Raw genomic sequence first — 13,934 nt, 5'->3', positions numbered from 1 at the left:
ATTTTTACACTGTAAAATGCCCTGCGCAGTTGATATCTTGGTTACTTTAAAAAATCCTTATTAAAAATGTTTGTTTAAGTTATGTGGTTAAAAAGCAAATATTAGTCACATATCAGATGTTTTACTCATATCTATAATAAACAAGTAATACAACCACAAAGGGACAGTGTGGAAAAAACAAAAGTGATAATATCTTGTGCCAAGATATAGTGACCAGCGACTTCAAATATCTCACATACATATATCTCACTTATGGAATATTATCAGTATCTCTCCATTTAGGAAAGTAAAGGACCAGTTGTGTAGTTTTAAAGTTGTGTGGGTGCAGGGTAACATTTACAGTATTAGATCACACCACTGCTACAACTGAAAGGTTGAGACACTGCCATAGTTGGTTTGATAGCAGGACTCTTGGCAGGTGATGAATACTTTCTTAAGCATGCGATAATGTATTCAATAATGTGATAAGTACGACTGACTTTCATCACGGCTCAGGAGGTGTTTCTGTTCTCTGCCATTAAGTGGTAAATCACTCTTTCCCTCTGTCTGGAGATTAAGTGGGTTGTTGAGTAAAATCGAATCAGGACTGGAATGGATTTGCCAAGGCCCTTTTTTTTTTGCTATTGTAGGATTCATTCAGAGAAGTGCAGATGCTTTGCGTGTCAAAGCTTGTTGAAGTGTCCTAGTTGACAGATGTTATTCTCTTTAGAAACAGCCAGCCCTCAACATGAAGCTGTGGCCTCTGAGAATCAATGGACTGTCCTACCATCAGGCAGCCTGTATGCTTAGATAAAATAGGTTGAAACGGAGGGAAATGTTGCAGCAGTGTTACAGAGGGAAAAGACAATGTCAGAGAAAAAAATCCTATTTGAACTTCTGAACATATTGTTGCTTCCAGTGAAACTCTCATATACACAAAATGCAAAGTGAAGTTTACTACTACTACTACTATTATCATTATTATTATTATTATCATTAGACACTGCTGTAGCAATTGGACCATATGCAGGTGATGAAAACCTTCTCCAACACACACTAATGTATTCAATGTGGCCATTATGAGAGTATCTGGTAGTAGTGTCAAGCGAAAAGATGATTCTCTGATTATTTTTTTATTTTGTCATTATTAGAGTATGTAATTCTGAAACAGGATTTTAAAGTTTCAACTGGAGAGCACTGTCTAAGACGTCGGTCCAAAACCTCCCATAGATATTCATTTTGGTTGAGATCTGGTGACTGCAAAGGCCATAGCATATGATTCACATCATTTTCATACTCATCAAACCCTTCGTGCCCCATGGATGGGGGCAGTGTCCTCCTGGAAGAGACCACTCCCTCAGGATAGAAATGTTTCATCATAGGATAAAGGTGAACAGAACAACTTTGTATTGATTTGCAGTGAGCCTTCCCTCTAAAGGGACAAGTGGACCCAAACCATGCCAGCAAAATGCCCCCCACAGCATAACAGAGCCACCAGATCCTCTTACTGTAGGGGTCAAGCATTCAGACCTGTACCAGTTTTTCTTTTAATTTGTCACCTGTCTGTATAAAAGAAGCATTAAAAGAAGAGAATAAATGAAACACATTATGACAACACTTTTATGTATGTAAAGACACAGAAGAGAAATCTGATTAATGTGAAGGGACTGCAGCAGAGGAGACTGGGACCACCGTATAATTACACCATTACATCATTGATTAGCCACACACACTAATTAACTCATTCAGCACATTTATTTCAAAGGGTAAATTCATTATGTATATTGCAACTGATACAACAAGCAGATTCTGAATATGAAATGTCTCTGTAAAACCTTGGAATGAGAGACAGTGCCTGATATGGAAAACCCAACTCGAACACCACAGTTAAATATAAAATACTTGTTGCATTCATTGAAACTGAATGTTCAATTGACGTCTGTACTCCCCAGTTACCATACCATCACTGCAGGTGTGCTGATATTGGTGTGTGTCTGTTTTTTATTATTATTCTGAATACCAGTGACAGCCATATTTGTTGTCAGTAAATCCCATGAAAAGACCCAAATCAGCAATGAATAGATTCTACTAAGTTTTGTGTGTATCCAAAGTCTGATATATCTTATTCCTCTGCATCATAAAGCTCTATTGCTGTCCAAAAACCTATTAAAAACACAGAATGGCTACAACGTATCATATAAAAGAAACTACTGATGGTATTATCCTTCTCTGCTCCTCTGTCACAGGAAGCTAAGGCCACCTTCTTGAAGTGGCTACAGACACGTGCAGATCAAAATGGCCTCCTCTCGTTGTCCAAGGCCTGCCTCAGAGTGGTGTCCTGTTGTGAGCTCCAGAATGGCCCTTTGCTGCCTGATGGCTCTCTGGCCCTGGTCACTGACTCCTCAGAGTCTCAGACCTGGGAGCTGTTCAGTATGGAGACCTACAGAAAAAACCTGAAGACCAGTGTACTGGGGCACACCTTGCTGTATGCTGAGGTCGTTACATCTACCATGGACCTGTTTGAAGGGTAACACACATTCCTCTGAGCCTGTGTAATGTTAGACATGTAAATCTAGGCTGGCAGAAGTGTGTTCTCATAGATAAAATTGCTTTGTGACCAAAAAGATGTGTAGCAATTGGTTTTGAATGCAGTGTGCACAGTCAAAACAGCTGAACCCCCTGAAATTCTTACACTGTACCTTTCATCACAGCTACCTGCAGCTAGACAGATTAGTTTAGCTTGCTCCTAACACTGTAGCTATACTTGATTTGTAAGAGCCCCCAAAAGTTCAGAAAGATTATATTTTCTTATCATGATACAGTATAGATCTTGTGAGCACTAGAAAAATGATCACCCTTAGGATTTCAGTAGCTTCATAAGATTGTTGTACTGCACATCCTAAGCAGTACAAGAAAGCCACAAGGTACAAGGCAAGAAAGCCAACAAAAGGCAGGACTGGTGAAAAAAACTATGCTTTCTTTGCCCGCACTATTTTTGCTGTCCAAACATTGAATGTGGTAACACTGCGGTAATGCCACGGCGACAATGAAGGGGGGTAAAATAATTTATCCAGGAGCACTTTGCACCAGCAACCACCAGGTGGCTCATGTGAGCAGTCGAGAGAGAATAGGTTTGTGACGTCAGTGCAAGCGAGCAGCGCAATGCATTGTGGAACATTAGGAAATGGATGCGATTAGTGGAGGAGGTAGACATTGTGGTGGTGTTGTTTACCTTATCCAACTTTAAAGCATGGTGGAATGGTGAACACTTCCGGTATTATCAACTGCCATCACTATTTTCAAGACCAGCATGGGAATCTGATCGCTAATGGAGTGCGATTTTTCAGCTTTCCAACTTGGAAGAGTTAACAAAGAGGCGTTGCATGGGTAGCAGCTGTAAGATGAACAAACATCGCCTTTGGCAACATTTCCTGACACTTGTTCGTGTGTTCATGCCGTTTTCACACAGGTAAGTTATAATCTGAACACATTTTATTGTTACCGCTAGCTCCTTATACATGGTGTATGTGAAATTAGCACAACTACTGCATAGTGTAAAAGAAAACTGAATCACGGGTTATCATTTGATGTATTTCTTCAATATATCATACATGTTTCAGACAGTGTTTAAGTTCAGTTTAGTGTTAGTTAGTGTTTCACACATGTTCTAAATTCCTCTGTGCTATATCTATTCTAAACTTAGTTCTTTGCTGTGTAAGATGAGGCAGTTGTGTGTTTAACAGTTAAGTCTATTCTGTTATACCCTTACCTGAGCCAGTGATAAGATAAACTGTAGTTATGTAGATGTTTATGTGTAAAACTGATAAGCTTTAGAGGATAGTGTGGTTTGTCCTTAATTTAATATAGTAGTGATGTTATTTTGTGATGCTACTTGGTGCATGCTTATGTACTGTCATATATGGTCGTGAAGAAAGACTGTTCCTAGGTTAGCTGAACTTTTGACTTATGTTTCTATCTGAGGGTTGGTTGCTGACCTGTAAGGTTAGTAAGCAGATGTCATAAATTCTGTACAAGTAGTATTTAAGGGACTGGTTAAGTGCCAACCTTTCAGACAAAGAAAAGATAGGTAGGTGGTATGTATCTTTGTCTCCAGAACTATGATGCATTATACTTCTGATTGTATTATTTGATTACATTATTTCATAACCTGACAATGCTCTCTTGTGTGTTTATTGGGTGATCAGCAATTTCCCATTACAATAGCTACATAACTAATTAAAGAAATTGTGTGTTTTTTTTTTCTTTTTTAGGCAAGCCAGCCTATGAAATGCTACAATGTCATCCTGACTGGGTACCTTCATTACACCTCATACAGGCAGAAATCAAAGCAATGCACACTGAGCGGTTTAACCGGTGGACAAAGAGATTTTTATTGTGTGTATTTATCGTATTGAGCTGCTGGAAACCATCTACTTAAGCTCTATACTTTTGACATAAACCTTCTTGTGATGTAGGCTGCACTAACAGTGTTGTTCATATTTTGCATACCATATGTTACCATAATAAATGATGGAAAATTAATCAAATTCTGAATCTCTTTATTTGTGTAAATATGTGTAAAGTCCACAATACCAATGTAGTGCAAATACAACAGGTAAGTAGCAGTGTAACCTTCAAGTACTGATATTTCAAGTACAGTTGAGATTTTAAAAAAGGTAGAAAAGATAAAAGATAAAAACAAAGATAAAAACTTGACATAAGAACTATTGCTCTGAGTGTTATGATAATAATAAAAGACCCTGTTTTTCAGATGCCTGATCAGAAAAATGCTGGACCTCAAATTCAAAAGGATTGCTGTGAAATGGATTAACTTAATCACTATTTTTCATTCATTATTTATCACCATATCAGCATATCCTTCAGATGCTGCAAAGATTTAATGAATTGAAGAAGCTTTTCATACAGTGGCTATGGACAGCAAATAAATACTGTATTGATGACTTATTTGAATATTAGAGGGTAATGTCTATTAAATTGTTTGAAAATCTGATATTGGAGCGTAAATTTCATCAGTTCATGTCAGCCCAGCTGACATAAAAGGCACAGAAATGGCACCTTCACAGAAAAATGTGAAGCATTGAAAATAAAGAACTTTACTTTCACTGCTGCAATAATAATAACAGTCACACTTTTTTCATGGTACACTAATAAGATGTAATAAATTATGCCGTGATCAAACACCACGTTTAATGCTAACAACATGGGCCTATCATAGCATAATTAGACAACATGATATTGAATGATATATAACCAAGGTATACCGTATTTTCTCTAATAGTGGCTGGTATTCAATTGAAAGCCAGGTCTCCAATAATGGCCGGGGTGTGGTCAACATAAACAAATAAAGGCTGGCCCCAAATACAGGCCGGGGAGGGAAAAAACAAGGATGGATTGAGGCCATATTCAGACCAAATCAGGTGTTGCTGCGCTCTGCTGTAGGGTTGTACGGTGGTGTGCGGGTGTGTGTGTGTGTTTATTTGTGCCTTAGAAAGTAACCGCTGTGAAACAATCAGATATTTTTTTTATTGATCTGATTCACTGCTTTCTTACCAGCTCCATCTCTTCATTCACTCTCTAGCCCCCTCTACCTCTTTTTCTCTCGTCTTTTTTTAAAATGAGTTGGGAAACCAACAGCAAAGCCTAACTTTACTTTTAACGTTATCAAATGAAAAGAAATGTCCGCCCCCCCTCCTCTTGGTGCCTGTTATGTGACTGTGGTTTGTAGTAATGTACAAGTGCCACAAGATGGTGGTAGCTATAATTGAAGTACCATATAGGACCTGTGCAAGTGTCAGTGATTAGATTTTCCATAACACCAATGCCACAACACTGTAGAGAGCGAACATGGCACCCACCAGACGGAAGTTTGATGTCAAATTCAAAGAGAGTTTTGCAATATGCGGAAGAAAATTAAGGAGCAAAAGTTGCAAGACCTTTTGACACTGACCCGAAAAGAATCAGATACTGGAAAAAACAGAAACGTGAGCTGCTGTTAGCTGACAAGAGGAGAGGACGGCTAGGAGGTGGAAGGAAGAAATTTAGCTTGGAGCTAGAGAGACAGCTGATTGATATTTGATATTTGACTGTGCTGTTAACTGGCTATTTATGTTTATATCCAGCGTAACGTTACCTCAGATTTGTTTAGTTTTTAACTGACACTGGCCATATTTCCCCTTGGGTACTTGACCTGTCATACTTCACACAAGTTATATTGAAATGTTTTTGTAATGTTTCACAATAAAAGTCGGGAAATGAAGGCTTTTGATTTTATTAATAGCATAATGCAGTAACAAAAATTTAACAGAGCAAACGGAAACAGACCAGAAAACAAGGAGGCTTTGTACTAAAATATGAGCAAATATACTTATCAAACAGAGGGAATTAGGAATAAAGGCCTCTCTCTAATATAAGCCTGCTTCCAATAAAGGCCTGGTACCCTCTGCAGTTGAGGTAAATAAAGGCCTTGACCACTATTAGAGAAAATTCGGCAGTTTAAATTAAGCTCTGTAACAGTCCATCTCAGTTTTTTGTCACCGCCTCCTGCTGCTACCTCCAGACAGTTGAGCTTAGTTAATTAGAATGTTCTGTAATCAATCCAAACCTTAATCTTTAGGAGTTGAATGAAAAGTAATACAAATAGAAGTTTTTGAGATGATTTAATGATTTGAACGTCACTGTTGCTCTGTCATGAAACTCTTGAGTTGTGTCGTCCAAATCAACAAACTGAAAGGAGGACAGAATCTCAGATGGACTGATCTGATACATCACAACAGCACTGCAGTTTCATCCTTGAGTGAAGGCAGATTACTGATTAACGTCAAGTGTATCACTCCTAAGTTTTATATTTTATTTATTTTCTGATTCACCATCTAGTTAAAAATCTGTGTTAATTGTAGATCTGAACAACAAAAGAACCACAAACAGTTTTCTTCACTTGGCTGTTTAGCTGCTTTAATGACCAAAACATATGCACATAGAAACCCACTGAAGAAAAATCCCACAAGTTTATTTGGAATCTTGGGATGGGGCAAAAATATTGCGGTTTCAGGCTGAATTTTTGGGGAAGTGTGTCTAAAATGATGCACAAGACATTGATATTTCCATTTGATGGAACAGTGTAACCATAAAAACATACAGTAGACCCATTTAGTTTTTTTAGTTTGAGAGAGGGACAGAGTTTTCACCATCTCTAGGCTGATATACAGTGAAGAAGTAACTGTGTGTGTGACAGTGTTGTGCTTTTAACAAGGCATCTACTATAGACATAAAGTAGCCTAGGCTACTTTTGCCAAATTTACAAGAAGACCCTAACTCAACAACTCAGAAAATCTACAAAAGATGATCCCTGCAGAAAAGGTTGGGAACATTTTCTTTCAACTACATGTCAGTTAATCAGATTAAATGTTCATTTGATGTTCAATGATCAAATGTTTCTGGAGTATGATAAAGAAATGCATTCAAATAATTTCAATAGAGTCTAAATTACAGAAGCTCCCCTGAACACTGAGCCAAAGCTCCGCCTGAGTGGGGCTTCTGCCTTATATGCACTCAGCAGAGAAACAATCAGGGTGCAAAATGTCACAGGGGCGCTGCAAGATAAACACTAAAACACCATTTCATTGATGTCAAACACACATCTCACTTTAGTTTATTTAAGTTCACAGAAGAGCTGTTAAGTTAAATATCAGAAATGAAGCCATTGCTGACCACATTGTGGTCAAAGGGGGTATATAGTGAAATCCTGTCATTAGGATTCAAGCACTCTGCTGCCACCTAGTGCCTACAGTTAGGTAGTGCGGCCCCAACGTTTACTGCAGCGGCAGCACCATAGTAATGCAGCAGAAAAAGCAGACAAATGAAATGAGTAACCTCTATGCATTCTTATAGTGAGATTTATAAAGCTGTGCATATGCATGGTTCTGTTTTATAAATCTCAGTCATTTTGGAACTGGACACATGCACAAGGTTAATTTCCACTCCCACAATTAACCACAAATGAATGAAGACGTGCCTTAAACCAGTCGTTTTCATATAAGTATACTGCCTGCTCCTCCTGTCTTTACACCTGTCAATGAACCAAACAGAAAAGAAGAAGTGCAGTTTCACAGATTGTCTTGCACCAGTGAGGTTTTCCAGAACAGCTGTAATTATGAGTGACCATTATGCACGGGTGCATGGCTATTTATACTGTCCATATCATTAATTCATTACATGGACCTGTAAACAATTGTTGAAAAAAATCACTGAATTCTAGTGATTATATCGAAACAGAGTGTCAGAATAAAAGATAAAATACAAAGAATTGTAACAGCAAAATAAAAGGATGCCTCCTGTGTAAATTAAAAGAATGATACAACTGATCACACAAAAGTAATGAATCAACATTAAGTTTATAAATGCACCCTTTGGCATATAACAGATGTAAATGTCATAAAAAGCTCACAATAAGTGCAGTTGATTATCAACCTGAACAAACAATGTTTTATACATAGATTCCGTCTTTCACCTTATGTTTCCATCTCCACCTTATCATATAACCTGCAGCTGGCTCCGGGAAAAAAAAATCATTTGTGCTTCTGGTCTGAAGTCTGTGTGAGGTGCCACATTCTCACTGCACATTATGTTTTTAAAAATACCAGTTTATGTGTGGGGAATGGCATATGCATGTTTTTTGCACGTGCGTATCGTTTACACATCTGGCCCTTTGTCTTTAATATGCCCCAGTGCAACGGACCTGTACAGGTTGCTTATTTATAACTAAGAGAAAGAAAGTGTCTCAGCAGTGCATCTGTTTTTTTTGTTTTTTTTTTTTGATCAGCTGTCATGTGTTCAAGACCACTCAAAGCTTTTGAATGGGTCATATTCATAGGTTGCTTGCGACCTTATTGAATTTGTGTGTTTTTGAAATGTATAACTGTTAGCTGTCATTATGGCACGGGTTGTCACAAGGTATGCACACACACTTGCACCCACATTTTCTGTCCAACTATGGATCTGTCACATTTTAAACCACATGTTAAGGTTTGTCTTAACATGCACTTCCTCAGGTTGTTTTTATATCTTTACCGTGGACTATTGTGAAAGCTCCTCATGCAAATATTTGGATACAGGGATGTTTTTAATAGTAGTTTTCAATAGTGATTTTAATAGTATCTCTGTCTAAATTTAAATCTGGAAATTTAACTTTTCTAGTTTAAAAAGTAGTAAGTATATCCATGACGTATTTTACTTTTTTCATTAATGTTGGCTGGTCTGACTGTCTTTTCTTCGGTCAGCAGGTTGATCCCCCATTTGTTTTTCCCCATTGAAGTTGAGATCAGTGTAATGTAGCTGACTATGTAATGATGTGTGTATGTGCTTTTCAGCTTTGACCTTAATTCTAAATAATTTTGTAGGTATTGTAGGTCACTTATTCTAGTCAGCAGGAAAATTTTGAGGCTGTAATCAAGGATGAGACAAATGTGCGAGAATGTTTTTGTAGATTCCTATCATCATTATTTATATTATTTAAAAACTTTAAACTCAGTATAACACAATACAAGTCAACAGCAGCTCAAACTGCAGCCTTCAAAATGACTATGCCTTGCTAAATCTGTTTGAACAAAAATTTAAAGTTAGAACCTTCACGAACCTACCTTCAAGAAGTTGTTTAATCAAGACTAATTGCATGTCAGTTGGATTAGACTGCCTTAGTTTGAGCTTGCTGGAAACAGAGTATATATACCATCCCCTCTCCCTTTCTGATGGTTTATTTACAACACTCCACTTGGGACTCAAACCTTTGTCCCTTTTCAGGGTTTGAGTCATCAACTTTAACAACTTTACAACTGGGACTATATCCACCTGCAGAAGGTAGGGGAGAAATCTGACTCCTGACCAGCTGCATGTAAACACAGATTTTATAGTAAGCCTGTTACTACAGTGTATGTGCATGTTTGCCAATTACCTGTGTAACCTTATTTATCTCAGTACCTTGGTTTCTTGTGAGCATGTAAATGTACTGAATGGTGATCAGATTTTTAGTGACACAGTTACCACACATTTCATTCCCAACTCTTTCTAATTATGTTATTTTAATAGAAGCCATTCTGTAGAACTTGATTTAAAAAAAAATCCTGAATGCCATTTTAAGATTGTTTTAAATGACACTGATGCTATATGTTGATCAGAATTGTAAAAGGTTGACCTGATTAAACATTGGCTGTTGCCAATTTAAGTACAATATGTAATATCAGGCCATAAACGTCTGTATCAGAGACAGTAATGAATAATAATGGGTGATGTTACATGCACTAGATGCTGAGTCAACAAAGCAGCTCTTTGGCAACAGATGAAAATGAAATTGACACCAGGCAAGTGAAGGAAAGAAAAGAAAGCTATTCAGCATAAAAATCCTACAATGAATCCAGCATTTGGCACGTGTGTATATGTGTGTGCGCTGGGGTGGGAGGGTAGATGGGCTGGAACTAATTTAATGCCTGAGTGACCTCACTGCAGCAAAGGCAAGCCGCACCTAATAGGCTTCTTTGTCTGCATCCACATATGAGAAAAAGTGGCCGTTGAGTGGGCTGATCAGGCAGCAGGTGGGAGCAATTAAGACTGTCATAAAGTTTGAAAAATGGATTGTGGACCAGCACTGAGCTGATTGGAGCAGACAGTGTTGTCATTAAGGTTGTACAAAAACCAAAGCAGGGTGAATGAGTTGGCCATATAACCCCAAACCTGTTGCTGCAGTTTGATTTCATTGCTAATATTTGAGTTTCCAGATGTCCCTCTGGAGTAGCCTTGATTAATGGCATTATTGAGGAATGCCTGTATTATTTTTTCGAGAATTTGCGTATATAAGTATTCAGTATGATACTGAATATTTTCAGAGAAAATCAGCCTTTTTGGTGTAACTGACACTTTTAAATAGTTGTATAGGACTGCTAGTGGAAGCTGACAGAGATTGAATTGCATTGAAGTTTTTCCTGGAAGCCCACCTAGGCATTAGTATCACACCATGTGGTTCAGTGTGGCCACATGCTGGCAAACAAATAAATATTTGAAAGATATGGCTTCGTACCAGCCTGTAAGTGTAATAAAAGAAGCTAATTAGTTCCATTATGGGAATCCAGTGTTTTTGAAGTTTGACCCATACAAGGAACTAAAAGTCAGGATATTTTGGCCATTTTTACGTCAATTTTGACCATTTTTAAAATCAGTCTCTTGAAAGTCCCTTCAACTTCATGGAAGTGCAATGCAAAATTGCAGTGATATTCCTTAAGTTCAATGTTAATTGTGTCACCTGATTTTGTGTTTAGTTTAAAATGTTGTAGTCAAACATTAGTAATTAGATTATTGGTACTTTTGGTTGACATTTAGTCCACAAAAACCTCTGTCTGAGAGGACCAAGGTAAATTTAACAATTAATCTTGATATTGATTTCAGGCATTATTGCAGCTTCCCGTTCTCTCCACTGTCACTAATTTTTTCACTAAAATACTGTTTACTATCTGGATTTAGGGTGAGAAGAGCAGTTAATATGTAGGGTAACATTAACGCTGTAATATTCCCGAAGCGAACAGCTAAGGATAGAGGATGTTGTATGCTGTAAAGATTTTCATGGTTCGTCCCAGCTGTTTTGTGGCCACTGCTAATTTTCAGTGAGGTTGTAGATTAAATTAAGCATATAAATCTGTTATTATTTTGTTCTAATTTTCTGTTTTTTCAAAGCTTACCTGAAGAGAATAAGTGAAGTAATATCTACAAAATTAATAGTCAGTTACCAAAACATATTCGAGTTACAGTTATATAATGAATAAGTGCAGACTCTCAGCTTTAATTTGAGGGTATTCACATCCAAATTGGAGGAAGGGTTTAGGAATTACAGCTCATTAACATGTAGCCCCCCCTTTTCAAGGGACCAAAAGTAATTGGACAATTGACTCAAAAGCTGTCTCATGGCCAGGAGTGGGCTATTCCTTCATTATTTAATCAATTAAGCAGGTAAAAGGTCTGGAGTTGATTCCAGGTGTGGCGTTTGCATTTGGAAGCTGTTGCTGTGTACCCATAACATGCAGTCAAAGTAGCTGTCAGTGCAAGTGAAACAGGCCATCCTAAAGCTGCAAAAAAAGAAAATATCCATCAGAAAGATCGCAAGAACATTAGGAGTGTAAGTCTCAGAATAGAAAGCCCAGATTAGACAGACAGCTGCAGTAAAGGCCTGGCAAAGCATCACAAAGGAGGAAACCCAGCATTTGGTGATGTCCATGGGTTCCAGACTTCAGGCAGTCATTGCTAGTATTCAAAATGAACATTTAATTCTTCAATTACATTTGAGCTCCTGAAATGAGGGGAGGCTGTGGCTCAGGAGGTAGAGCGGGTCGTCCACTAATCAGAAGATTGGCGGTTCGATTCCCAGCTCCTCCAGTCCACATATTGATGTGTCCTTGGGCACTTACTGATACTGATACTTAACCCCCAATTGCTCCTAATGGCTGTGCCATCAGTGTGTGAATGTTGCTACTTTTACTTCAGTAAAGTATCTGAATACTTTTTTCAGTTGGAACTTGCACTTGTTTTGTGTGTCAGCAAGTTGTAATATTAGCAAAGGACTCCATGTTACAAATTGAGCATATGACCTATGCACAATTTAGATGCCTCAAAAAGGAGTTAATTGATTTAACAATCATGGACACCAAAAAGCAGCTGCAGTGCTAGATAGCTGTACAGGTTTAGAATACAATGATTTAAGGAAAGCAGTGCTGGGTGCATACAGTTGTGTTCCAGAAACCTACAGAAGGAAGCTTCAGTAACTTTGGCAGCAACCTGGATAATCATATCTAGATTTTTGGAGGAAACAGGCAGTAGCATTATACTGGTAATTTAATTTCTGTATGCCTGCACATAACAAAAATTTAGGGGGATACTTTCACCAAAGTGGCAGTGCTTTGCTTGCTGGCACAACTGCTATAAATTTGGGCATAAAAAGAGCAGTTCCCCAAAGTTGGATTACAGGTGTGGTCCACCATTTCTGTAGTTAAGATGGTTTGCGTGTTCAGGTCACCATATTGAAAAATACTGGTGTCAAGTAGACCCTGATTCAGAGAGGTCTGTTGTAACGACCCACTTTCAGTTTTACTGGATGGTTTGTGGCTGTGCAAGGAATTTGTGGAGGCTATGAAAATGCACCAATCTACCAATTCACAGAACAAATGAATTAGTGTCAGAATATAGATATAGCAGAAATGCAGTACCTCCCGTTCCATAGCATTGACCTTGTGATGGCAAGTGATGTCGCCTGCACAAGGGTTGTCTCAGATGTGGCAGAGCACAGACCAGTAGGGGAGTTACAATCCAGGACCTGGAACTTAAATGGTTGATGTTCCTTTTGATTTGACTCAAGTAGATGAGGCAAATGTTACAGAGAATAATGACTGTGAGGTCTGTGGTGCTGATTTGTCTGGCTCACAAGTCCTTACCAGTAGTTATATCGATGTGAGGAAAACCCTTGATAACATAACTGGACACTTTTATTGGCCAAGTATTAGACAGGATGTAAACAGGATTCTGGCATACTTGCCATGTTTGTCCAGTAGTGGGAAAGTAGGGCAGGTTTACGACAGTTGCTTCTTTGGGTTCTTTGTCTGTCAAGCCGGAACCTTTTGCTCATGTTATGATGGACTGAGTAGTCATCTACTCATGCAAACATGGAAATTAGTTTTTGTTAACTATAATGGATGTGGCCTCAAGATATCCAGATGCTATTCTGCTATGCAGCATTAAGGCTAAATTAATTGCTGTACAGCTGGTAAAACTCTATTCCTGCTGTGTACCATCCTTTTGTTGACAAGGGCCCAAACTTAACATCAAACCTTTATCAGCAGGTTATTGCTGTGTAACAGATACCCATAAGTATTCATCTTGCCATCCACAATGCACAAAAGGTGCTA

At 38.2% G+C, this 13,934-nt stretch overlaps 1 protein-coding gene across 4 annotated transcripts in view; it reads left to right on the top strand.

Annotated features, from left to right (window-relative positions):
- Positions 1–13,934, top strand: part of hlcs (holocarboxylase synthetase (biotin-(proprionyl-CoA-carboxylase (ATP-hydrolysing)) ligase)) — a 49,916-nt gene that overhangs the window by 19,571 nt on the left and 16,411 nt on the right. For all 4 annotated transcript variants that reach the window (XM_042430795.1, XM_042430797.1, XM_042430796.1 and 1 more), the window contains one exon: positions 2,226–2,506. In XM_042430795.1, coding sequence (XP_042286729.1) covers positions 2,226–2,506 — 281 coding nt within the window. The remainder of the gene's footprint in view (positions 1–2,225; positions 2,507–13,934) is intronic.

This window comes from Thunnus maccoyii, chromosome 13 (genome assembly GCF_910596095.1).
Source record: "Thunnus maccoyii chromosome 13, fThuMac1.1, whole genome shotgun sequence".
In the NCBI taxonomy this organism is placed as follows: Eukaryota; Metazoa; Chordata; class Actinopteri; order Scombriformes; family Scombridae; genus Thunnus; species Thunnus maccoyii.
Note: the sequence above shows the minus strand (reverse complement) of the source record. Positions and strands in the feature narration are given on the sequence as shown.